Here is a 27,340-nt window from a genome sequence, read left to right on the forward strand (position 1 = left end):
ATGACCTGTAGGTGCATGCTCTGCATGAAGTATTTCCCATGTTTGGGACCTTCATACTTGCTCTCTATGAAGATTTTATAATGTCTAATAAAATTTGTGTTCAGGCTACAATCATTTCCTCACTGGAGACATGCATCTTACTGGAAATTTCTTTTGGTATATTATTTGTTCAGAATTGACTGAGGGCTTGGAAGCTGTTGTGGGATGTACACAAACAAGCAGAGTTAGCACATCAGCTTCGCTCCTTAGGAAGACAAGCTGGAAAAATGATGCCTGGATGCACAGTTTCCTGCTCCTTCTCAGTATTAATTGCAACCCCAAGAATAGACTCTGTGGGAAAAGGATCACTTAAGCATGGAGTGGATATGTTATACTTCATCAGTGTGTGGCACATGGGGCAGACTATTCTGTAATCCAGACATGGTGTCATGTTTGAGTCCACTATGTGTGGTTAACAGTGCCCAGATCTGACTACTGAAGCCTGTGGCAAAATTGAAACAAGTTTTCAAAGTGCAGGTTTGCACATGAAATGTGAATTGAGTATTAACATCTGTCAGAGATCTGAAACTTGAACTTGGTTTTTGGGGCCAAAGCATTGTGAATGTTTTCCTATGATGTGCATGGGTTTGAGTTCTATGCTGACTTCTATGAGTGTTTTCCTTGAGGGTCACTCTTCCCTGACCTACTTAAGTACATAAAATGAGGAATGAAAACATAAATGAGCAGACAATAGCAGCAAAAAACTAACCATGAGGCCAAGCTGTAACAGTTAAAACATGCCAATGATTTGAATTCCATCATAGTGGGAAAGCACAGTTATTCCCCTAAAACAGTGCCTTGTAGTTACACTGTGCTTCATCCTGTGTATCAAAGGAGGACACACAAGTCCTTGCCATGGGTGTTCATACAGCAGCCTGCTCCTTTTTCTGTGTCAGAAACTATTCAGGAGGCCACGGTCAAATTATGAGTTATTTCTGCCCCCTACAGAATGATAAATCATTCTGTAGTGATTTCTTATAGTTCCCATTGTGAAGTGGCTGATGCTTCTGCCCTAGTAATGACTTGCTGAATGATTAAACATTAAGTTCTCTGTTTTCAAAATGTTATTGCTCCAACAGGCTTTGACCCGTCCTGTTCAAGAAGTGTGGTTAACATGAGTTGGCTTCTACGTGTCTGTCACCAATTTAACATTTATTAAGGCATTGTTGTGACAGATTGCACGAGGCTCTGTTAAAGTAAAGGGTGTGAAATACTCACCTGTCACTTGAGATATATTTTTAAGAAGGCACTGAGTTCATGTTTGGAGTAACTCATCTGAACCAGTCAGAACAATAACCCAGAAAAGCAGAGCCTTCAAGGCTGGAGGCAGAGCAGTGTGACAGGATGCTGATTACAGGTGGGAATGAGTTTGGTGGTGTTAAGATGTGAGGAGTCATTTCAGGGGCTCTGGGAGCCCCAGGAGAAGGTCAAACAAGGGAGCTTGCCTGGCAGAGTCCTTCTGGAAGCCAGCCTGGGCTTTTCCAATAGAGGCACTGTTTCTGTGGTGCTCAGTTCTTGCTGTGCCCAGAAACAGTGATGTGTGAACAGAACTACATCAAAGAAGCAGCTACATCCATAAACTAGTTCTTCAGTCTGTACTAAATCCCTCTGAATGCTAATTGTTATCTTACAGCTCAGTTCGAGATAAACACTGTGTGTACTTCCTTAGACACTGAAAATAAGGTATAAAATCAACAATGTGATAAACACATCTGTTTTTAAGAAGCATGATAAATGCATAACTCTACAATCTTTATACTCAAGAAACATCTTAGATGCTAAACATTCAAAACCTACATCAACTTTGTGCATGAAGACAGTATTTATGTTTACCTTATGTTTCTCTAATCTCTGTGAAATCATTTCATACCGTGGATTTTGGGTGCATTTTTCACCCTAATGAATTCAGCCTTTACAGACTCAATTAAGTCCACATATTATATATTTGTTTTCTAAGGTTTCCTCCCCCACAGCTACTAAGTGGTTTTAAGTTTGCCATTTTACACACTAATAAAATAAAATGGTTTTTTAGTGGACAGCTCAAAATGCAGTTATGTGGTTTGCACAATCAATTAAAAGAGTTGTCTGCTCAAGACATGCCTGAGAAGGTCACACTATTCTATAAAAAGCTTCTGTTCCAGTAACAAGTGCTTCTAAAATGTTCACCTTTTGATGAAGCTTGCTTCCAGGCACTGATCAGCACGTTAAACATTCAGTGTGTTAAGTTATTTTCATGTGTCTAGCTGTTCTAATGTGCAAGGAATTTGGAAAAAACGCCATGGGAAAAGCATTTAAATATTTTTTCAAGCTAATATTGAGGCCTGGATATTTTGAATCTAATTTTTCTTGTCTGTTGGTTAAGAAAGGTAAATGATAACATCCCATTTCTTTATAGCAAAGACTGACTATGATGCATGATTAATCTAGAGATGGAAAGGCCAAGCAGTGTAGTGAAGAAGGCCATACAGAGGTGTGGGCAATTGAAGAATGGGAGAGGAGAATGACAGTATTTATTTGTAAGCTGAAATGCAAATACAACCAGCTACTGTTAGAGACTTGGTCAACTTCTGTGATATGCCCAGAAGGTCTGCACAGACCTCTTCCCTGCCTCCCAAATGGAATGAAAGGTCTGGGGAGTATTCTTTTTAGGGGGGTGGTACTTTCCTGAACAAATTCACACAATTTCCAGTGCAGTCTTCACCTAAAATTACACCCCTCTATTGCACTGTCTCATTTTTGAATTTTTGAATTTTTAGCTATCAGGAAAGCCAATTCTTAACAAATAAAATTTCAGTGCTTCTTTTAGGGCAGTTTAGAGGTGATTCATTTGTCAGGAACTTATGACAAAGTGGCATTATGACAAATAGCAAAGATAAGCAGATATGGAGAAGATAAGCAGATATGGAGAAGTCCTTCCTTTGAAGCACTATAACTCGTTTAGCAGTTTAGGTGTCCTGGAGTTGATTTGTTTAGCGGTGTTTACAGTCTGTGAGGTTTTGTGTTTTCAGAAACTACCTGCATCAGGCTGTTTGTTTTGTCTGAATGCCAGCATGGAGCTGTTTGGTACTGAAATAGCATTTTCTGGGACTGACAGTAGTGTCAGCAGTTTGTTTCTGGCCATACCTTCTCTTTCTTTACAATGACCAAGTCTGTATTTTGCAGAAATGCCTGAATTGAATCAGGTACAACACCCACAGTAATTGCAGCGTGTCATGGAAACAACCTGTCTGCTGCAGGTCTTCAGTAGTCTTTAAATTTACTTACATGAGCATTTAAAATGCCCTCACATAATTAAAATGTATTACTGTTAGTCCAAATAACATGGGTGACAAAGTACCATGGTATTCATCGTGTGCTAGCTTTTTAAAATTATTGTTTGTTTATTTGGCTGTATCACACAACATCTTATTGGTTTGGAATTGAATTTGACAGCACTAAATGAAATCTAAAGTTGAGCTTAAGATTGATGGGAATTACCTTTTGATCTCTTTTATATACATGTATATAAATGTATATATATGTGTGTGTATATATATATATATATGCACACATATTTATATGCATGTCTGTGTATGTATCTGTGTGCTTTTATACATATACATATTTGGAAAACAAAATAATGCCTTCATTTCTTCTCTTGTGATATGTCTTTAATCCTGAATTTCTAAATGTATTGGGATTTGTTTGTTTGTTTATGCTTATATTTGGCATTTTTTTAATATGGACAAAATAATTCCCAATAAAGAGCTTTAAAAATGTTTGTTTCTCTGAAAAGGGAGTCTACGTTGTGCAACACAGAGGACTGACAATAGGATTGTACTTAAATCCAAGGATTTGGGCTTGATACTTTCAGCCTACACAAGAATTCCCTGTGTATCTGTGCCACCCATCTGTGCTTTGCTATTTCTGACTTTAATATAGGTCTGTGTTCTTACTGTTGGGTCTCAGATTTTTGAATCAGCTGAAGAATAGGAAAATCCTGGAAGAGCAGTGTACTACTTCTAACAATGCTTAAAGAGTTCTATTTTCCCATGTGTGTTAAAAATATCTAATGCATTGAAAATGGATTTTTAAAATAAAATATTTACTTTTAGGACATTAAAAACAAAACAAAACAAAAAATCTCCATGATCATCACTTGGGCAGTGCCTGGGTGGCTGAGTGCCAGAGAGCCAGCAGTGGGTTTGCTTTCCAGGCTGCACCTTTTGTTCCTCAGAGCAGCAGGGAATGGCAGCAATGCGGATGCAGCAGTTTAGCTCCTGGGCACAAAGGGATCCCTAACGCCAATTAAAAAGCAGACTTAATGAGTACCAAAAGCAGCCCCCAAGCCAGGCCTCTTTAACTAAAAAAAAGATGGGAAAGCAACATGTTATAGGAAATGATGGAATTCTGAAAATCCCATAAGAAGCGGGGGAACACCCTTTGCTTTCCCTGCTGCATCCTCAGCTCTCTTGCTGTGCTGAAAGCAAAGCCGTGTGAAAATACAGGGGAGTAACTGGTGGAACTGCCCCGTTTGGAAAGTGGCTTTTTGCTAGCTGGGGGACTGTTTGTGGTCAGTGTGTTATTTCTAACTAAAATGGCACTTCATAAAAATAACAAATTGTTGGCAACCATTTCTCTTTGAATTCTATTTCTAGTTCTAGTCTCTATTTCTGTTCCTCTCGGTTGCTTTTCTCCTAACAAATCAAACTTCAGGATTGCAGCAGGAAATTTAGATTTAACCTCAAGAGTCAGTGTTTTGTCTCATGTCTGCTCTAATGTGATACAGATGTTGGAACTGCTGTACGTAACTCAAGATTTTATTGAACTAGCGCTCCCTGCCTAATAGAAAACATAGCTAACTGGAGTGCACATTAAACACAGATCACTCTGAAGGCACTAAGCCTGAGAGTTTTAGAAATGTATTGACAAAATATTTGGGATATTACTTCAATTGCACATCCTGCAGCTGTTTGATAGCAAATAGCTGTCTGTCATGGTAAAGAAGCAGAGCTCTTAATTGTTTTAAAAAGCAAATCCAAAAAGTAAACATGAAAAAATGCAATACCTGAAATTATTCATAGGCTGGCTTTTATGTTTTTTTCCAATTCTTTGTTTCCTTCTCTTTAGCAGATAACCAGAAAGACTGGAGAGATAGATTATCTATTGCATCCCTTTTTACTTCTCTTTTCCAATAATCCTGATCTCAACTATTCTTTCATGTTTAGTTTTCTTTCTCTTGAGTTACCACTGTGGCCAGGATGCAAAATAAACACTTGGGTATGTCCTTGATGAGGACTGAAGGGTAAACACTGACATTTCTCAAGACACTGCTCTGTCACGTTAGCCCCAGTAAAAAGTCATCTGAAATCATCTTCTCATTTTCCTCCCCCATGTTGCTAATAATGAGATTAAAGTTTTCTACTTTTCTGTACAGGCAGCAGAGTGCTTCTTAAATGAAATGTTTTAGGTCAAAACCAGAAAGGCTAACACATCAGAGAGCTTTTCTTGCCCACAATAAAATAATGTATTAATAATATATATAGTATTATATATGATATATATTATATATATTATATATATTATATATATATTATATTATATATATTATAATATATATAATAAAATTATGTATTAATTTAGCGCAACACACCCAAGTCTCATGCCCTATAATAAAAAAGCTGTGCAGAAATACGGTACCCAGAGCAATCTCCAAGCAGTAAACTGACCAGGGAAAAGCCCTCAATACACAGAAAGTGAGGGGGGAGAAGTACAAAGCAAAGAGCTCTACAGGGAATGATGTAAATTTAAAAAAGTGATGTATATTTTCACCTAGTTAGGGCTGACTCATACGGTTGTTTTTTTTTTTTTTTTTTTGTGTATTTTATTTTTTTTTTAAATCTCAAACTTCCACTCGTTGCTGAAGGTCTTCTTTGGCTCTTGGGTGGACCAGCCTATTTTGGATGTGGGTGTTGGAGGGGGTACAGCTGGGTCTTCAGGCAGCTCAGGGGCTGCTGGCAGCTGTGCTGATAATACCAGCAGCGGTACACAGAGACAGAGTTAGAAAAGGTGAAACTCTTGTGCTTTGTGGGTTAAAGCTGAGCTCCAGAAACATCACAGCTGTGTTACAAAAGAAGTAAAAAACCCCCACTTGTTCAAATGATGGATATGTCATGAAAATTAATTCATTCAAGCTATTGTATTATCAAAACGGATCATTAGTAGACCCTTAATATTTTGAACTATAAACTTATTTCTCCAGTAAAGTGAACAGCCTAGCTTGAAGTTCATTATCTTTCTATATTCCAATGGAAGGCTTTTGGTGTTAGACTTGGATTTTTCTAGATAACAGCAGCTCATGAAAAGTAGGGCTGTTCTGGGTCCAGCAGAGAAGCCTGTATGAAAAATAACTGATCCTATCTATTAGCTACATCAGAATTTTTATAAAAAATTCTGATCTTGTCACTCATTACACAGGAAATTCTGCATCAGAAACTATAGCAGCTAGGTTTAGATAAAAAAAGAGAACAGTTTTGTTATTGCCTAAGGCCCCAAACTCAGTTCATATCCTGTAATGAGTACAGGAATACTAAATCATTTTTAGAAAGCCCACTGGGTCTGTTGTCATATCAGAAAACTCTGAGGTCATCAGTGTTGAATTACGTATTAATGTTTTTCTCTTCCAGGCTTCAGTTTGTTGCTATCATTTCCACAAACATTATACAACATTCACAGGTAAGTTAATTAATATTAAATGAGTTCTATCACCTCCTATCTAATTCTGTGTATTTAATGGTTTCCTCATTTACAAATAAATGTAATGCTTGAAGTAGCCTAGCTTCTTTCATCCAGATGCTGTCCTGATCATGTAGTAAAAGGTTTTTCTGGTGAGTTTTCAGAATCTGACTGGTTTCTTTTTCATGTTTACAGCTCTCTCCTTTTCCTTTCACTTGCTGTTCTCCAGGCAGTCTCACAGTAGTCCTGCACTGATAAAGGCCCTGTAGTAAAAAACACTGCATTTTGTTTGCAATCAAATGTGATTTGTAACTTCTGCCTGTGCTGGGTGGAATTCCATAGCTGACCATCCTGCACTCTGTGAAGTGCTTAATTGTCTTCCTGGTCCTTCTGTAAAACTCTCCTCTGTATGAAGTCTGCAGCTAATTGCTATCAGATGTAAGCTAGGCAGGTGGCAAGCTGTGATTACATCTAAGAACTGGCTTGCTGCACCCAGGAATTTTATACTCGGTTAGTTTATACTCCAATGGCCTATTTTTATTAATGCTGCCTGCCTTCCACTAGTATTTGCTAGTTCATTTCACTCATCTGTCACTTCAGGTCTCTCAGGTCCTAAGTGTCCTGGAGGAGGGACTGTCACTGTCTGTCTTCAGGAATTAGTGGAAACCAATATTAACATTTAAATTCTGGAGAGACTGTAAGAAAATGGACCATATGTCACCTCTCCTACACAGCCCTTTTTGTGTGGTGGTACTCAGTGTAGTCACCAAGAGCATGCACAGCCCCAGGTTTGGGGCAGGAAGTGTGGGAGAGTTGGGAGATGTGGGGCAGGAAAGGCTGAGGACCTGCAGAAAGGCTGGGCTGTGGGGCAGGGGGCTGGGAACCAGCCGTGCGAGGAAATCTGTCTGGGGCATGCCTGAGAGGAGGAGGGAAGCACCTTGTGCATGTCAGCCCCTGGCAGCAGCAGCCTTCACCCCAATGAACATTGAGGGTTTGGTTTCCTTCCTTTCCTGTCGGGACTTTTGTTTAGTGTTTTCCCTTTTCAAGTCATCACTTGACATAGTTCCTCTCAAGCCTTCCCCTGGGTTTATCATTACTCTGAAGAGAAGAACAATTTTAAACGACCAGTCAGATATGCTGGAATGATGCACACACACGCTCTTTGGTGATGAAGGATTTGGGTTTTCCAATCATCTCCTCTCTTTCTTCATCCTGATGCCTGTTCTCAGTTGTTATTTTAGGAGCAGATTATTCCTTTTTGGCACGAGAAAGATATTTCTTGGATTTTTGTCTAGCTGCTTCTATAAATACATATGTTCAAAGATTTTAAACAGGACATTTCCCAGTACATTTCAAACACAGAGTCACTCTTCTGAACTAGCTGGATGAAGGGATGGTTTAGTGGTAGTGAACTTAGAGTTACCATTTCCCTAGCTGACAGAAAACGCAATCATTTACTGCCTTTAAAAACCAGCTTAAAATACCCGAGAAAACACAATGCATCATTAATTTTCCTGTACTCTAATTAGCCAAAACCTTCCCCTTTAGGCTGTACTTGGGCTTAAGCACCTAAATCCTTATGTACAGGATCGTCAAGCAGCATCACCTCCAGACCTAAACAACAGCAATACCTGCCAGCCATGTGCTTGACTGCTGCTTCTGAAAACGTGGGGTGTGTTGACTGCAACAATTTTATGTCTCATGTTAGAAGCTTCATCCTCTAAAACCGTGTATTTTGAATTCACAGCATGTCTGCATACTTGAGAGTACTGCAGCTCACTTTGTGTGAGTTTACTGGTCCATTGCCAGACAGTGGTGAGCAAGTGAAGCTGATCAGGAACTATGTGAATAAATCAGTATAATTTAACCCCAGAAATAAATGTTATTTCAGTATAATACAATTTCTTGAAAAATGTCTGGTATCTAGCATATTTGCACTGGTCGCAAGATGAATTCTTGGGGCTGAGTTTGTTCTAGAGTTTGAAGTTACTGTGTGGAAATAGAATGGATAAATTTACTTTATCTACAACATTATTGTATTTATTTCCAGAGCACATTTAAAGAAAACACTGAAGAATGATTCTCTCTATGAAGGACTGCTACCTCTTGTGTCACCTCTGTTGCTGTTCATTCTTCTTACAGTCTGGGTGGTTTTATCTCCAAGCAACATATTAGCAAAGCAACCCAGACTCTTTTTATGGATGGTTGGGGTTGCTTTCTCCAATGTTATTGTGAGTATATTTGAGGTGATGGTATTATTTAGAGATAGCTTTCTATTTTTCTGTGAATGAGCAGAAGTGAGCAGGAAATGTAGCTAAAATCAGCAGTCACACAGATCTTCTACCTCTGTCTCATAAAAGCACACCACAAACTCTGTGTCTAGACTCTTACAGTACTGAAATACCTCCTCTGCCACAGTGTAACACTTTTATGAGGGTTCTGGTTTGTTTTCTGAGGGTTTATGAAAACCCTAGGGATGCCTTACTTCCAGAAATGTAACAGATACTCCCCAACATACAGGCAGAACTGGGGACTTGTCAAAGTAAAAGAAAGGTCAACACTGGCACAGATTTACTAGCAAGAGTGGAGGGCTTGTAGCTTTCCCTTGCTCGTGTGTCCCTTAATGTGGTACATACATTCCAGTACCCTGCAGTTCAGCTGACCCTACATTTTCCCTTCACCATTTAGAAAAAGGCCATACCACTGACAGCGTGCTTTAGGGAAAGATGTGAAGAGCTGTAGAGGCCTCGTGGTGGCTCTCTGCTCACAGATTCTTGTGTGCCACATCATGGTGACCAGTTTCCCCCCTTTGCTTCCCAAGAGACAACATAAATCTCTGTGCAGTTCTAGCACAGGCAGCTTGACAGTGGTGCTGAGCCCTGCAGGTAACCCAGGGCTTCCTTCTCTGGGGGAAGCCAGGAGAGCAGCCAAGCAGAAAGGTGTTCTTGCATTTAAGGAAAAATACCCTAGAGGATAGTGACTAGTGTCAACCTAGGAAAATAGTCTCCAACACCATCTAAAATCTTGCCACTGAGCAATGCTACATCCAGTTTAAAAAGTGAAAGGCCTAGAGGTGCCTTGCTCTATGAGACAGATCTTCAAAAATGAGAGGTTTTAAAAGAGAAAGCATAGCCCCTTTAGAAATCTGAATTCAGGAATGGAGAAAAAGTTATAATTGTGATGTTTGCTAGATGTATCCTATAAATGTACATTTCTGAGGGTCACAAATCAAACAGTTCCATCTTAAGAACTTAATCTCGCAAAAACGAGTTGCTTTTCAGATGTGTAAGTTTTATTGTCCTCATTTTTCATTACCTAATCTACCTCTTTTTCTTAAGAGAATAGGGAAGATTCCAAAATGAGAAATACAGTTGCTTCATGCCAGTATGGAAAATGCTTTCAGTGTTTGGCAGATGGCACATTCTGCACATACATCTTAACCAATCAAGAGTGATTGTGGCAGGATGCTTGCAGAAGAAAAATAATAAGGCAAACCAGAAGTTTCTTTACAGGCTGCAGTTTATCAGACACTGAGTACAACACATATTCTTCAGGCTTTGTTTTTTCTTTTCCCAAAAAAACCCATTGCAATGTTGGAGGCTCATGTGAATTATAAATGTATGCATGTTAGCTGAAAATTTTAACATTTCAAAAGCAAGCATTAAAAATGTATAGGTGTTAGTTGGAATTTGTAACTTTCTAAAATGTAAATCAAGCCTGCATTTCCTTTCGCTTCTTCTGGTCCCTTAGACACATTTCTTCCAGCAAGGCTTGTCATGGCAATACTTTTCTTCTCCATGATAGCCTGACACATTGGGTTTCCATTACCTGTTCTGCAGAACACAGACTTGCAAACCATGGTTCTCTACCTGCCAGACCTGGAACTTCTCATGCCTTTGACCATGTATTTGGTCTCCCAAATATATAAGTATAATAATGGTTTAAAACAATGTGAAATCCAACCTATGGTCAGGTTCAGTTATGTAGTCAGAAAAATTATAGTTTATAGATTGCTTTAGCAATTTCTGATACCCTTTAGAATGATTCCCAAAGGACTCATAAAACCAGTGTTATTAAAAAAATTCATAATCAATACTGAGATTGTAAGTGAAAATATTAACATTAGATACAAAGGCTTACTTCTTCCACTATTCAAAGCTAATTATTTTTTCATGGTTTATTTTTGCATTCTTTAGCTTCCACAGCAAAGGCAGTAAAGCTAGTATTTCTTTCCTATGGTCAGACTCCTACTGCTGCTGTCATAAGATTTCAGGCACTGCACAGGGAATGAGTTTTTCATTCTTCTGCTGTTTTCAGGATACATAAAATCTATTTTTAACCACATTTCAGTTCTGAGTGAAACTTAAATCGATAAAATATTTCAGATGTGCCTAAATTCCTCTTCATTTTGTAATGGGCATGTTATATATGAGACACATTTCTTAAGGAGCCTAAACCAGACAAAACACTTCAGTGTGCTTAATTGCTTTTAAAATACTGAATTTCAAGTCAATTTGTCTCATTATTTTTCCAGAACTCAGTAGAATTAAGCTAATTGCCTTCAGTTAAACCATGCATCATATATTCATTTTTTCTGCCATTCTGAGTGGGATCCCTTTCTTTGGGCCCCAGCTACATCTCCAGGGAGCCCACTTCCATGATGGAGCCAAGAAATTGGTGTTTTAGTACATAAAGGAGTGCTAGAAAAGTAAAACCAGGATGTGAAAATGTCATATATTGTCTTCCCTCACTTCTATACAATGAACCAGAAGATATTTCTGTCAGGCTGCGTGGTTAAAATACCAGCAGACTCTCCCGGTGATTAAGTGGTGGCACATTTGATTTGGGATCGCAGCTTTATGATCCCCTGTGAAAACATAAGGTGGCAAACAAATTCCCCTTTTGTGAGGACGTGCTTCTGCTTATCAGGTGTATCACACACAGCACGGTCTCCAAAAATGGTGTATTTTAAATTGCAATAATGTCCTCTAGAGCCAGTGAGGCAGGGAGGTGTGTACCTGTAGCAGCAGCTCACCAGAAACAAGCCCCATGTTGAACTGTAGCCCTGTTTCCCCCTCACCCAAAGCAACCCACGGAGAAAATGGAAGTACTTTTCCTGAGACCCTTGGGGCTGGCCCAGCACTTCTCACCTGGCCCCTTTTGCTCCGACAGTGCAAGGTGATCGTCTGCCAGATGAGCAGCACCCGGCCGGAGCTGTTCCACTGGTTCCTGTTCCCGCTGGCGCTGGTGGTGTACGCAGCCATCTCCGGGCTGCTGGGCTGCATGGAAGAAGCGGTTCTCGGCGTCTTCACCGCCCTGCTCACGGCTGCCCATGTGCACTATGGGGTCTGCGTGGTGAGCAGAGGGCTCTGGAAACAGTTTCTCGTTGGGGCATTGTCTGGGAGTCTGGATCTTTATGTTTTGGGGTTTTTTTTTAGTACTGTGTGTTGTTTTATTTAGTCTAAAGTTAAGAAAAAGAAATCAGTTTACTGCAGGCAATGCCTTTTCACATGTGCAGCAACTTCAGTGACTTGAATTATTCCAGTGTAGCCAACTGGTTTTGGCTTTAAACACATCAAAATTATAATATTTATGGAGTGGTTTTATGTAGCAGTCGACCCATGTGGCATGAATGATTCTGCCCCTCTTTTTTTGCCTTTCTTCTTCCTAAGGTCACTTGACTGAAAAAAATAGGAAGGTAAAATGCAAAGTGACATAAATAGAAATAATAAAATAAGGTCAACTTTGCTTTGAATCTGCAGGCAAAATAGATGTCCCAATTTTTTCTTGGCCCTCTGCTAGCATCTCTCAAGCTGGTGACATGAATAGTTTTCCAGTTCATTCAATCTCGCCAGCACATTTTTGTGTCTGCTAGATCTGTCTTATCACTGTCATCTGAACTACTGCTTAAATTAAGTTTTACTTAGTTGATGTCCACTTTTCTAAATTGTCAAACGATCCTTTAGCATCTGCTGTAATGGTGTTAGCTTTTAGATAAAACACCTTGCATGACAAAGGTCTCATTTCAGAGGGAGCTTGTCATCATTCTTTTATTTAAGCCACACCACTGGGATGTAAGGATTTTTCTTTGAAAGCAGCCTTTTGTCAGCAGACATTGGTGGCATAGTAGAGTTTACCTGAGCATCCAACATGGGCCTGTTGGTGGAGATCAGAATGGAAATACCTGGTCAAAATTCACAGTTCACTGAGGGGACCAGCTCCATCACAGCTTATGTCACCTGTGAATCTGGTCTGTAGCCATTTCACTTCCCAGCAGTGTGTTGCAAGAGGAATATAAGGAAAACAGTTCTCTTGAATACTTACAGGTCCCTGTGTACTCAGAGATCCCCAAGTATGTGAGGACTGTGGCTGGGTCCTCCCCCCTCTCACTGGGAGGAGAGGCAGTGAATTGTGAAGCGCATACAAAGCAGGTTGCTAATCTCTGCAATTTCTCTTTAGGGTAGGCAGCTGAGTGAGCACTTGAACATTTACATCTTTTCCCTGAAGAAACGCATCCAAGAGTGAACACCTGCACCGAGATCAGACTGTAACACTTGACATGGAGATTTGCAGCTCTTCTGATGTGATAAATAGTTGGGATGAGTCTGATTAAAATAACCAAAGAATAGAATAGTACAGATATCTGAACCACTGCGACAACGAGCTATGCAGCCAGATACTCCAGCTCAGAGGAAGATGCCTGTCCAGCAGAGAACTTTACCAAGCTGTTCTGTTGATGCTTATTCTTTTTACCAAGCTGTGTTACTCACCTCTGTTTTGTCTTCCTCCTCCTTACCACTGTGTCCAAAGTCCTGGATAAATCCATGCTGGGTTACACAAGATCTTCAGTGATTCATAACCAGCACTGGTTTTGCCCAGCCTAGTCACCAGTAGGACCCCAGCAATGCAAACCCTCCCTGTACATCCTTCCAACCCAGACATTTGTGCCTGCTTCATTTGCCATATTTATTTTCTCACAACTCATTTCCTCCACACAACCTCCTGAAAGGCTTGTGCAGCTTATTCAGTCTTTTCCTCACCTCATATGAATGTGTGAAGACAAGTGAATGAGCTCAGAAAGCTATGGGTACAGTAAAGTGTTTTTGGAATGTATTGGTTTTTTCCCATTCTCAGCATTGAGTCTCAGCTGACCTGTCAGAAATGCAGGCTTAATACAGCAGCAGCTGGCCCTTCTATTTATTTTCTAGCCAGTAACAAGCACATTGTTTATATTTCAGTAGCAACAAACAATATAGCCTACAAAGGTAAACAGCTGAAAATAAATTTGGCCAGCAGACCTTTGAAGACTCACATATTTCTCTTCAAAACTTGTTTCAGTCCAACATCATCCACCAGTGCAAAATGCTAAACAAGTCATTATTTACCTGTGTGCTTGGAGCAAATTCTTGTGGTTTTAGAAACAGAAACAAGATTTTATTTTTTTTTTCTAACATTACATGTTTGCATGCAGATGCAAACTCCTCCCTTCATCTATAATACACATGGGTTTTCTGTGTGCCTTGGAGGAGGGAGTAAGAATTTCAGTTTCATCTCTTTTCATATGTTGCCCTAGCCTGAGGGCCTTTGTGGCCTTGAAGCACTAATTAAACAATCTGTCCACTTCCCCAAGGTAAGCACAGAGGGATGAGATTGACAGCCTGGCACATTTATTAACTATTTAACCATCTCATTTGCCAGAAGCCATGTGGAAGTCTAGTTTTTGAGCTGCTGAGCTGAGTCTGAAGTTCATCTTTCCCAGTGCTTAGACTGTTTCTGTGGGTTTATTACTAGCCTGATCATTTTTCCCCCCCAGGTTAATTTACCTTCACGTCAGTAGCTCCTATTAATATTTTCAGCTGAGCACTGGCAAGTTGCATGAGCAGCTTCAGCTTAAGGTGGTACTGCCTGTTACAGCAGTTGCCCTACCACAACACCAGCAGGGCTGATTTCCCCAGGCAGCCTTTGCCACAGGCACCAGGGGACAAGCCAGAACATCAGCTTCCCCTGTCACAAAGCAGAAATACCAGGAAGTTCCTTCAGGTTTGACAGAATCCACGTTCCGCCTACCAAACAAGCACATTGAGGGTCCCACCCCCCAAATGATGATTAGATGAGTCACAGTTGGAGCAGCTCCAGGTGTGATTTAGGCAGAGGGGACAAGTCATGCTGTGTGGTTTGTCAAGAGCTGGGCAGGGAAGGGAGGATGCCTTTTGGAACCCCTGCAGCCCAGCTACAAGAGGCATCTCCCAGCCTTTCTCCCCAATGGTATGGCAGCAATGCCCTTACCCCGTGTGATGCCCAGGGAGCATGGGGTCTCCACAGAAGTGCTCCCTAACTGCCCAAGAACTCACCTGGAGTAAGTCTGAAGGCTCTTTATTCCATGAGGTTTGCCAAAAAAGGCAGTTCTGACTGCATTTGAAAGGGAGTGAGGAGTTTGACATCGCTGCACACACCCAGCAGTCTCAGTGTTGGATGAAGTTAAATATTACATCCAATACCTGATACACTGCCACAAAAGTCTCACCTGCTTTATAAAGGTAGCTTGTATTTCACCTTTCCATCATAAGTATTGAGGAAATTCTGGTGAGAAAAGAATTAGAATACAATAAACAAAAATAACTCCAAATTGAATGTGGTCATACTGGAGAAACTCTGTAGACAGGCTTCCTTTTTCCATCTGTCTTGCACTTATTTAGGAAACAGCTGGAAATAAGGGTCACAGAAGCAGTGCAATTTGATGCACTGGAATGGAGTGTGTTGAAATATTCATTAAATGAAATTTTAAAACTTGAACTACCACAACCTGCCTGCACTTGAACCTTTCTAAAGGGAAAGCAAATATCACTTTTAAAGGACATTAATCTCTGGCCAGTTTTTTCACCTTCTATAGGAACACATTGCAAATAACTTTCTTTTTCCTCTTTAAATCAATTTGTCACTACAATCTGTATAAAGACAAGTATAAAAAGAGATCATGTACTGCACAGTGTATATATTGAATTATTAGCCATCACAGATGGCAACTAGTTCAATGAATAGGAAGAAAAATGCTTTTGTTCATAGGGCTGTATGGTCACAGATTTATTTTGCAAAGTCAGGTATGTAGATGGCCTAACAATAAATTTTTTTGGTCACAACATTATGGCAGAAAGTTGTCAACTATCTGAACTGGAAAAATCTATCACTTTTTTTTAAGCTTTAGAGCATTTGCACTAACCCAAGGACATGCCTTCCTCCTGGTCTTACGAAAAGCAGCTAGACAAGAGCTTCTCTCCCAGCTTTGAAGGCCTGGGTTGGAAATGGGTTCCTCTGGTCCCTGCTTCATCCTCCCCTCCCTCCCCTGTCAGAGGCCCAGGGATACCTGGAGCAGCAAGGTGCAGGCTGGTGGCTCACAACAGCATCACTTCAACACAGAAGAAAAGAGTCCTCACCCAAGGCTCAGAACTCCTGCGCTTGAGCAGCAACTACTGCAGCTACAAAAGACCAGAGCTGTGAGAACTACAATGAATTTTCGCCCTTCCCTCCCCACAAAACCTCATACTTTGATCTAAAATCTAGATGGCTTTTAGGTACTTCATTGAAGATTCATCCCTGAATACCTGGCCACTGCGAGGAAGCCCACTGGGAGCTTTGGCACCTTTCTGTAGTGCTCTCTTTGCCTCCTGGCTGCTGCCAGTTTTGCTTCAGACTGATACCCAAGGGAGTTAGCACTCCAAAATCTGAAAGCATTTGCTATAAAGAAAAATGTGCTGTTTACATGCACATACATGCATGTATTTTCTGTTTTGATTTATAAAAGGGAATAGAGTTGCTGAGCTCTTGGTGAAACAGGTGCTATCCACACACACAGGATAAGTGAACTTCTTGGGCTTTTAAAGCAGCTGCCTTTTTCTTCCTGCTCCCATATGCAGCCCCTGATGAATCAAAAATATGTATTTAATCCAGAAAATTATTATTGTAGAATGTTCCGAATAGTCTCTAGAGCTAGACAGATTTTAACATATATTTTTTTATTAAATATGTAAAAAGATAAACGCAAGTCAAGTTATTCACATATTCAGACAAAAATCTACTCTATCATGCGACAGTTTGTGGATAACGTAAAATGACTGATACATCTGAATAAGACTTTTTTTTTTTTGTATCTATTATGCCATTACTTATCTATTTATAATTAACAATACATATGTTTACATTCCTTTCAGTTTACATTTAATATATAACCAAAGCTTTATGGTGTGCTATTTAGTAAAGGTAATTACAAATGCATATTAAAACCATAACAGAAGAATGGGTTACTCACAGGGGGTGGGGGGGGGAAGGACAACTCTTTCCCCTTTCAGAACACTGCTCTCCCCTCAGCACAGCCACAATTCTGGTGCCCCCAAAGAATTTCACTGCCCTGGCTCCCTACATCAGTCACTCCCCCCTTGATGCAAGCAGTGAGAGGGCTATGGTCCTCAGATCAGAAACAGGATACAAGGAATTTTCAGGAAGCGAAGTTCAGCTTTTTAATTTTTTTTTTCAGATGTGCTTCAATAGAGAGAAAAGAAGAGAGGCACAACAGCCTGGCTATGAACTGTCTGGGGAGCTCAGCAACCCCAACCATTTGCACCTTCAGAAAAATGTTTTCCCTTGAAGCGCTCTCCATGCACCTGCTCAAGTATTGGCAGAAGGATGAACTCCAGTAGGCAGAGACGTGCTGATGAAATTAAGTTTATGGCCTGATCCCAAACTCCTTGCCCCATTCAGAGATCCCATAAAGGTTAAAGGACATTCTGGAGTCTGGAAAAAAAATTAGTAACTGCTCTTCAACAGTATTATGAAGAACTACTGTTTATTACAATGACAATTGTAATAAGTACATATGTTCTAATAAACACAAATACAACAAAAATGACAATTCCCCCATTTGTGGTGATTCTTGGAAATAATTATTTTGGAAAAAACATGATTTTATAAACCAGACCTTACTTGTAACCAATTGAAACGGGAGAGGAAAGCGCTGGCCTGCAGGTTGCAGTACTTTGATTTCATCACTGGGTAGGATGTGAGGTCAATACTGGGTGCAGGGCTGGGAAAACTTCAGCCTGCAGGGTCCAGAAACTCTTCTGCTGTGCAGGGGGAGGATCAAGAAACTGGTAATACCTGTTTTGGTGCTCAACAGCATTTTATATATTGTCGGTGGTGCGACACAACAGCAGGGTTCTCACATTTAACTAAGAGCCACTTAGCTGCAGAAGATTGATTAGGAATGGAAAACTGCATGTGCATGTGTGTGTGCCTGGGGGCTGATTCACTGGAAATCTTTCTATGGAAGCATAAGCTGGGGACCTAATGCTTTAGGAACCTAAGAATACCTAAAATTATTTAGCTGTTCAATAGACTGTGGAGTTTTTCAGTGAATGTCATTTGGGTGGGACTTCCACGTACCTGCTAAATCAGCACAACAAACCAGGATTCAGAAAATGAAGCGAGAGACCAAGAATACCAGGCATTAAATAACCAGAGAGACTACAAAGCACAATGGTAGGAGAAGAACAAGGAATGCTTTTTATACTTCAAGATGCCTCTGTTTATAAAATATCATCATTTAGAACAGGGCCATGGGACCACACTGGAAGGGAATACTCCCGCTGCAGACATCTCCAGTGCACATATGGTTCTGCACCACACTGGCCTTGAAGAAGGAAGGTCAGCCAAGCACAGAAACAGCTCTGTGCCCCCAGTCAGATGTTCCCCTTCTGATGTGTGCCCTGTCTCCAGAAGGACTCCTCACTGCCTCTCCATGCATTGGAAGCAGCCTTAAACCTGTGAAGTGTCCACCATCCACTTACAGGGGAGTTTGAGGTGTGGTTCAGGGCCAATGCTGTTGCTGTTTTCCCCTGCACTTTGCACTAGTGACAAAATTTCTGTCTTCTATACTTGCATGGCTGGGGCAGTGGAAGGAGGAAGGAAAGTGGAAGGAAATGGCTGGCCTACTTTCTCCCTTTCTGAGAGGTGGGAAGCCAAGGATGATGGCAGAGACTGTGTCCTGCAGCTACACTTGTGTCAAGGAGATTTCTCTCCTCCCTCAGCACTGAGCTCTGCGGAGGTAGAGCTGCAGCTGGAGGCTGGGACTGGATTCCTCAGAAAAGAAGAAAAGCTGGGAAATGTCTACTGACTAGTTAGGAAACTGGGAGGGTTTTCAAAGAGCTTAAGTGGATGTCTGTTCCTCCAGAAATCAGCCAAAAAACATACCATGCAGCTTTCTAACAAGCTTCCTAACACAGGGATTTCATCTCCCAGTGAAACAGATGCTCCACCTTCCATTTGTGAAGACAGGAAAGGAATAAATGTGAGCAACACAAGCGTTTTCCTCCACAACACAGCCTCATCGTTATGGCTTGAGTATGACATCCACTGTATCCCTTTATTTCAACTGTTTGGCCAAACTGATGCCCCAAGGCAGATGTACTAGAAAACGTAAAAGCACCACAAAAGTGAGAGACACAGCTAGTGGTACAGAACTCCTTGCCACACAAAATGCCAATATAAATATGTTAGAACAAGTTACAAGTGTATCATACTTAAGACGAAAAAGAAAAAAAAAATAAATATATATATTTTTAAAGAGCAGAACAAATCTCAAGCAGCCAAGTGGTGACGTTGCAGTGATGTACAGTAGGTGATGTAGCCCTACCACCTCTTGGGAAGATACACTGAAAGAAGACGTCTGCAAATGCATCTTGGCAAAGTATTGGTACAGAATGCAGTGGTTGGCTGGCACTCACTATGGTACATAAATGTTAATGGCAGACTGGGAGTGAACTGATTTCAAGTTTGAGGCCGCACATGTTCCATTCTCCAGAAGAAAGTTCTCACACAAAACGAAAATTGTCAGAGATGCTGCGTGAGTCAGTACTCATCCTGCTGCTGGGGCTGTTCATGGACTTGCTCTTCACCTTCATGCTCATCTGTGTGGCTCTCCTGCAGGAAGAAAAAGATACCAAAACACTCTTCAGCAGAAAGCATTCCTCATGTAATCTTGCCCCATGATGCTCACTGTAGCATAAAACTTAACAATTTTCATGCAAAGGAGTACAAAATGAGCTATTTCCTGAGGAAAGCAGCATCTTGTATTATTATATTAAAATGTACTTACTTTACTCCTAATTGAGGCATATGCAGTACTGTTATTTCCCTAGAAAAAAATGTCAGCTTTCAACATTACTATCTGTTATCTGTTCTGGTGAGCAAACATTTTGAATAGTTAGACAGTGATATGCCAACCATAGAAGCTGTACCATAGCATCCTGATGTCCTCCCATTTTCAGCTTGTCCAAGGTTTTCTGGACCTGTCTGCTGTACTTTTCACACACTCTTCTCTCAAGGTTTAGATCACTAAATGGACAAGACACTTTTACTATCACCTGCTTTAAAAATTCAACACAGCCTCCTTTTTGAGGTCAAGCATATTACTTTCCCAAAATAATATACCCATGTTAACTCCCACAGACTTGCAAACACATTTTCTTGGGCAGGCTGGGGGGGAAAGCCCCATAATCACTGACTTACAGAGCTACTGTAAAAAGTGCTAATTACTAAGTAAATACTTCCCATTGTTTTTATGCACAGTATTATCCAAAGCTGTCTCTGTAAATATACATTCCCACTGGAAGATGAATCCCTGACACAAGGAAAGGCTGTATCCTCACTGCAGGTGACACCAGCTCCAAACAACTTTCAAATTACAGGCAACAGGCCTAGTATCCTGAGTTGACCTCAATGTTATCTGAGCTCAAAAAGTCTGGCTGACTTTTAGAGCATCCCTTCTGGACTGCCATTAAGCACAGCTGCATTTACAGCTTTCCTCTCAAGTGCTTTCCATCTTTCCACAGCACGGTTCACTGAAGAGATCCCTCTCGTGTACGCTCTGCCCTGAATTAGTACTGCTCTGCCGTAGGCAGCTCCAAAGGAAAACACTTTTCCAAGACACTGAGCTGCCATTCAAATTCCAGCATCCCCAGTGGGCTACCTCTACAGAACCCACCTGGCCCCCTAACTTTTGTTAGAAGTAAGTTTCTTGAACAACAAACTTTAACAAATTGCTACTGCTAAGTTTTTTAATTTGAGGCAAAAATCAAAATAAAAGGAAGGCCATTATTTTAGTTTCCCCACAATAGTCCAGGGCAGCTTATGAAACAAGCAAATTCCCTTCTGGCAATAAAATATTTACCTAAAGGCCAGAAGCAGAATAAGGTTCCTAGCATTTGTTGATACAATGGAAAGAGTCATCCATTTACCATGTATAGAAACAGCCCAATTTGAACTGAAAGCAAGCTTTCTATCACTCAGGTGCCATTTTCAGGTGGAAGTCACATGTCTGTCAGGGCAGCTGAAGTTAAGCACGTTTTGGCCCCTTGGGGGAAATGATGCCCTTATTACATACAGTAGGTACATCATGTCAAAACAGCTTTGTGAGCAGTTCCTAAAAGCTGCAGCTCCTGTGATGGGCTGCAAGGATGCAGGATGTGCAGAGAACAGGAGGTTCACAGGGAGGAGCTGACAGCTGGGAGAACGTGACCCTGCCCTGTGGGGTGAGAAAACTGGATCTTCTTTAGCTGCGGTGAGCAATGCTGCCTTAACCCACCTGTCCTGACCCTCCTCCTGTGCTGAGGTGACCTGTTCTGGAATGCACATGTTCCACAGGCCCTGTGTATGATGACTTTGTGAGATACACTATTAGAAAGCCTACTTGTGCAGATTTTTTGGGTCATGTGCATGCTTTCTTGTCATTCGTACACTAGGAAAAACCTCTAAGCAGAGGGAGTGAAATCTACTCCACAGCTCTGAAGAGGAGTGGAGGTCCCTATCTTGCCAGGTTTATCTTTGATGGAAATAATGAATCTTATAACTACCTCAGAGGTTGTTCTGAGACTTGGGACATGTTTTTCAGTATGTACAGCTTGTATAAATACATGAAATGGGAACCATAAGAGTCCAATTACTTTAGGACTGTGGAATCTCATTGAACAGCATCCCCTAATAAGGAAAGTCGTGGAAGATCTATTTGGAGCACTTATTTCTGGCTTGAGCCACACGACCATGGTCATCTCTGTCTCCCATATTGAGAGATGGTCTCTTTCGACCCTTAGGTCCATCTGCCTCAAACTATTCAGGTGTGCCTGTAGACTGAAGAGTTGGACTATGAAAACCTGGTGTTGGGGAGGGTGGGGGCCTTTTCCAAAAGTAGCAGCAGATACAGAAGCTGCTAGAGCAGAGTCACCAAACCTGCTGCATTTCGAACAATTGCTCTGGGAAATTGAGCAGAGCAACTGAGATGTCCAACATGAGAAATTCTCCCAACTTCTACATGAACTGAACCACAACAGCCTGTGTAGGAAAGCAAAAGCTTTCCTACATTTCTGCTTTATGCCAAGAACTAAGCAGCTCTGGGCTTCATAACTAGACACAGAGCCTCTTCTCGTCCATCACTCTGAAGCTCTTCTAGTGTAGTACCACAAGACCAAGAGCTTTACACACTGACAGCTTGAAAAATAGGGGCCACATTTCTCCACCATTCAAATGTAGCCTTTTGAGCACTGTTCTCTGGCAACTTTGATGTTTTTGAAGAAGAAGTAGGATTATAAATGATCAATTCATAATTAAAAATTACAAAGGTCAATGGACTGACCAGCCAAACTTTAAATGACAGTATATTATATCCCTCTTGCTTAAGCAGAGACATAATGATCAGGTTTAAGCAGAATTTTAACAGGGAAAACAAAACGAAGGCCCTAAATAGAAGGAACCAACTGGATTGATATTTATGCTGCTCAAACTCACAAAAAAATAATTTTAAAAAAAATTAAAAAATTTGTTCAATCTTAAAACATTAGTTCTTATTGAATTAAGCAAAGCAGAAGCTTAGAAGGTGACATGACTGAAACTACACTATAAACTGAAATTCTGAGAAAAATAACTACCCCACTCCACACCCCAAGACATGAACCTGATCAAAATCTCTTCAATGCAATACTACAATAATCAAACACCTGGATAATGATTCTTTGAAGGACTAAACTCTATACTTGCATTTCTAATCATTCTACACACAATTCTTCTAACAGCCTCATGGCCTGACTAGGAAAGCCAAACTGCTGTTACCAAGAGATTAGCCTGCAAAATACTGTGAGACAAAGAATTTAACTTGGGACAAATTCGTTACAGAGAGAGAGAGAGAGAGAGGAAAAAACAACCCAGATCTGAAGGGGAAAGTAGGGCAATAAGACAGTAAATTCCAAAACCAAAAAGTAGGCAGAATCTGAATCAGACTTTGGTTTAGTGCTAATGCAATGGATCATTCCTCAGCAAGTCACAGTCCATCTGTTAAACTGAGATGAAGTCTCCCACCAAAAAGAACAAAAAAATGGTGTGAGGAATGGCCTCTGTATTCCTCTCTGGACGAGCTCTCCTGCTCTCCTGCTGCAGTGACACACCCAGTCTCCAACAGCAACCAGATTTTAGATGAAAGCACAGTTGTATGTAGTTCACATGCAGGGATGGATGATGATTTCAACAGAGAAGGGCTTGGAGGGAAGAAGCAGATCAAACACTGGGAAATGGTCTGAAGTAGAACATTTTGTAATGTGTTCTGCCAGTAAGGAAGACTGCAGAAGGAAAAGCAACAAATGCATTCCTTGGTGTGGAACCACTCTGCTATTTAAGCCAACAGACAGATAGATGTGGTAGGGGTATGGGGAGAAGAAGGATTTTTCTGGCTTTGCTTTATAAATAAATCACTACTCTTGAATCCAGAAGACATTTTCTCTGACCACTAGATATATGTAACACTTTTACCCTGTTATCACATGCCTGGCAAATTTGTCTTATTGTTTATTCCTGTGAAAATAATGGTTTCCTTCTCTTTTTCCTCTCTAGCACTCGTTCTGGTCTGCTGAACAAATCCTCTTTCCCTTGTCACTTCTCATCTGAGCAGTGGCACCTGTTAGCTTCAAACTTGTGGCTCTCTTGCACTTAACTTTCAAACCTTTAGGTCCTACATTTGCCTCTTTTAGAAAAAGTATGTGGAATTAGTAGTTCCTTCAGCACTAGTTTTGATATAAAACTAAGTCAGCTGGCTACTGCTGCAACAGCTTTCTGGGAGCAGATGTAAGCCAGCCTACAGTACCACAGTGCTGCCAAGGGATTAAGTCGATGCTTGTACACTCTGGAGCCAAAGCCTTCCTCTGCTGGAGACTGAAGGGTCAGTTGTCAGCACAATCCATACAGAGATTTAGCTAACATGAATGGGAGTAGTTCAGCTAAATCTCCACTGAATCATTATCCCTGAATGTCTCTGAGGAATTTAACCAGCACCCTTTGCAGCTTCTTGCTTTGTTCAGTGTCTACAACATTAAGTCTAAGATGCAATGAGATTCTTGCTTAATCTTGCAGACAATACACTTCTGAAATTTTGCTAATACAGGATTATTTGGTTTGCACAAGGAAGAATTTTGCCTATAGCAACGGGATAAAAAATGCTAAAGAGCATTATCTTTGTAGATATAATTATGTATTTGGCAACCTGCACCATACATATTCCAACACTGCCACATGGGCCAGAGAAGGTTCACAGCTGTAGACAGCGAAGAGCACCTCTGCCAGAATTTTTGTGATTTTCAACACATTAAAGAACATGAGTAAAAGACTTCATGCACACAGGGGGAAGATGGAAAAAACAAAACTAAGTCTCAGAACCATATGAAACCAATTTAAAACTGTGACACAGACCCTCCCCTTTTTAGCTAAAGCTCAGCAAACCCAGAATACAAAACCTACACTGAAGCAGTGAAAAGCAATAAACCTCCTGAATCCTCTCCCCAAGCTAAAAAGTCTGTTGTATGCAATTGCGAATTTCCTTTTGGGGAAGGAGTCACAGGAATCCTAGCTGCTAAAGTTCTGCTGGCCTAAATACAAGATATGACCCAATACTATACAGATAAAATTTTATGCAATTAAGCTTTTTTTGTTGAAATAAAATCCATTAAGTTTCAACTTACGTGTTCATCTGAAGCATAAAGGACTTCCATTAGCCGATTGACAAGGTCATTATTCTCTCCCCCATGTTCTTGGCAGAGAAGTTCAATCTCCCTTAATTTGCCAAAGTAGAAATCCCTTTCCTTCTCCACGCCTTCAAGTGCAAGTTTTAATGAATGTACCTGTATACAAACCAAGACATGATGCATCAGTTCTGAGGTGCACTACAGAAAAAAGAATGGTATAAAATTTTGTATGCTAAACAATATTAAATACATATTCCATTTTATAGCTTAAAATAAAGTCCAGTTTTCTTGCTGCAGAGATAAATTGAACCCTACCCCACAGAGAATAGTAAATCAGGCTCCCCCACTACTCAGCCTGGATACATCTTAACCTTGATCCTTAAAGGTCAATTTTCTCAGCACTCTTAACATTGAAGCTCAAAGCAGCAGTTCAGAAATCAGGGCTACCTAAGCCATGTCTCCTAGCAGGGCTGCCAGAAATGTCATGTAGTGGTAACTAATAAAACTTTTGGCTAAGTACTTGTGTTATTTTGCCCGGATAAATGTGTAAGTGTTGGGAAACCTACAGTATCTCCTTGCCTAAAAATACCTTCAACTAGCAAAGGAGGGAAATAGTCAGGAAATTAAAAGGTCTTCTAGTTACAAATGTGGTATTGCTGGTTTTCCACCTCTCCTGTTCTGCCTCCTCACTTACCACATTTTACAAACCTGTGTTTCAGCACTCTGCTGCCATGACTGGGTGCACCACAGGCTACCTGCTCTGACTGATGTGCTGCGTCTACCAACAAATTCTCCAAATGCCAAGTACCTTCCTCCTTTGCAACCTTGTTCACAAGAGTCTTCAAGCTATGCTGTCAGCCTCAATTTCACCACTAGGACTGCTGCAAATAATTCATGGGCAATGTAGCTGTTAATGATTAGGCTTTGTATAAATCATGACAGATGTTGCAATGTATTTTTATACATATATATTTTAAAAAGAACAGCTTTGTGGGAGCATAACATATAAACTTCTGTCTAATGGGGTATACACAATCAGGATAACATCAAAGTGGCTTGGAAATTCAGAGGACAGCAGCATAAAAACCAACAGAAATAATCACAGATAAAGCTGTCTACGGTAAATACACTGACCCAAATCACATCCAATTACAGCCAAATTAGCATTTGCATTTTAAAGGCTGCAATTACACAAATGATTTTCTAAATAAAACATGCTAAATAAATTAAATCATATCAGACTACATTTCAGTGAACTGATACGATTTAATAGAAACTTCTGTGCTGCCAGTTCTATTGCAAGTCAATTTATTTCCTTCACTAGTAAAAATACCAGCAGAGTTCAAACAATGCTTTGATAGCCTACTAAATCCTTTCAGTTTGTTTTTCCATGACTGCTGAGCTAGGGATGACTTTTTCTGACCTTTGATTGCTCTCTCAAAGGCGTCAAGCAGCAGAACTGACCTGTTACCAGTGCAGGATCTCAGGGCATCTCATTTATGCACTAATTCATTTCTGACTAGTTGCCTGAGTGTGACACTCAAGTCTCCCCTTGACAGTTTGAATCCATTATGGATATAATGACCAGTCACCTTAAAATTAGCTATTTTTTTACAAAAGTAGGAAGAGCAAAATAAAGAGTTTACAATATTCTGGTCTGTAGATGAAGACCTCGTACTCAGGATGTGCCTTCTGGAACGGCCACATCATATTGCTTGAGAGCAATGCCTGAATCCAGCCAGAGTAAGAATGTAACTGTTTCCAGATCTCTTGCTCTGTGCTTGCTAGAGCTTGGGAAAACAATGAACTTCAGCTGAAAAACTGGCAGCTAATAGCTGAGACTATCTCCCCTTCTGACCTATTTACTATGAAGACATTCTCCTGTTTTCATCCTCTCACATTCAAGCTGTTTAAAGAAACAAAATCACTTATGTACATATGCATGGAGTTAATTAATTACTGTATAGAGTAAACTTTGTTATAACCAAACCAGATATGCTTTCCTTCAGTTCCAACTACCTGTCTGTGCCGTGTGAATCCATATTGCTTCAGATACTTTGCACATCTGCATCCTACTTTTTCCTTCCATGAGGATGCCAAATGGCTGACACTTGAGGAACACCTCACATCAACTCCCATGCTCTATTTCTGGACTGCAAGTATCCCTCTGCAACCCAGTTAATGGGTGCAAAGGCAGCACTTCTTACTGACTGGTCTTTTCTCTGATGGCACTTACTGGTAGCAGGAATACTCACAGGGCTGCTGAGGCAGGCTGCAGATTAGACCCAACTGCAGCCAAAAAGCCACAGTGATGCTGTTTTCAGAACCTACATGTATACCAGCACACATCTAATAGTTCCTGGGACCATTCTCCATATGTAAAAGTCCCTTCTCTGTATGCAATAACCCCTGGTTTCTGCTGTCACCTCAGCTGCACCTAGACACTCTTCGAGAGAGAGAGTTAGTTGGCACTGACCAAAGACACAACAGGGACCACTTTGTTATTTTAATGCTATGGGTAATCGAGTTCCACTGCAGAG

General features: G+C 40.7%; 2 protein-coding genes across 7 annotated transcripts in view; one reads left to right on the forward strand and one right to left on the reverse strand.

Moving 5' to 3' along the window:
• Positions 1–15,892, forward strand: part of LOC111924880 (ethanolaminephosphotransferase 1-like) — a 55,306-nt gene extending 39,414 nt beyond the window's left edge. The window contains exons 7-10 of the mRNA XM_086888640.1: positions 6,705–6,753; positions 8,804–8,984; positions 11,926–12,108; positions 13,213–15,892. Of these exons, the coding sequence (XP_086744766.1) occupies positions 6,705–6,753; positions 8,804–8,984; positions 11,926–12,108; positions 13,213–13,278 (479 nt within the window). The 3' untranslated portion in view covers positions 13,279–15,892. The remainder of the gene's footprint in view (positions 1–6,704; positions 6,754–8,803; positions 8,985–11,925; positions 12,109–13,212) is intronic.
• Positions 15,893–17,573: 1,681 nt separating this feature from the next.
• The window catches only part of MAPRE2 (microtubule associated protein RP/EB family member 2), a 98,829-nt gene continuing 89,062 nt past the window's right edge, over positions 17,574–27,340 (reverse strand). For all 6 annotated transcript variants that reach the window (XM_086888678.1, XM_086888669.1, XM_023921154.2 and 3 more), the window contains 2 exons: positions 24,798–24,956; positions 17,574–19,722 (listed from right to left, as the gene is read on the reverse strand). In XM_086888678.1, coding sequence (XP_086744804.1) covers positions 19,651–19,722; positions 24,798–24,956 — 231 coding nt within the window. In that variant the 3' untranslated portion in view covers positions 17,574–19,650. The remainder of the gene's footprint in view (positions 19,723–24,797; positions 24,957–27,340) is intronic.

Source organism: Cyanistes caeruleus, chromosome 1 (genome assembly GCF_971803275.1).
Source record: "Cyanistes caeruleus chromosome 1, bCyaCae1.hap1.1, whole genome shotgun sequence".
Taxonomy (NCBI): Eukaryota; Metazoa; Chordata; class Aves; order Passeriformes; family Paridae; genus Cyanistes; species Cyanistes caeruleus.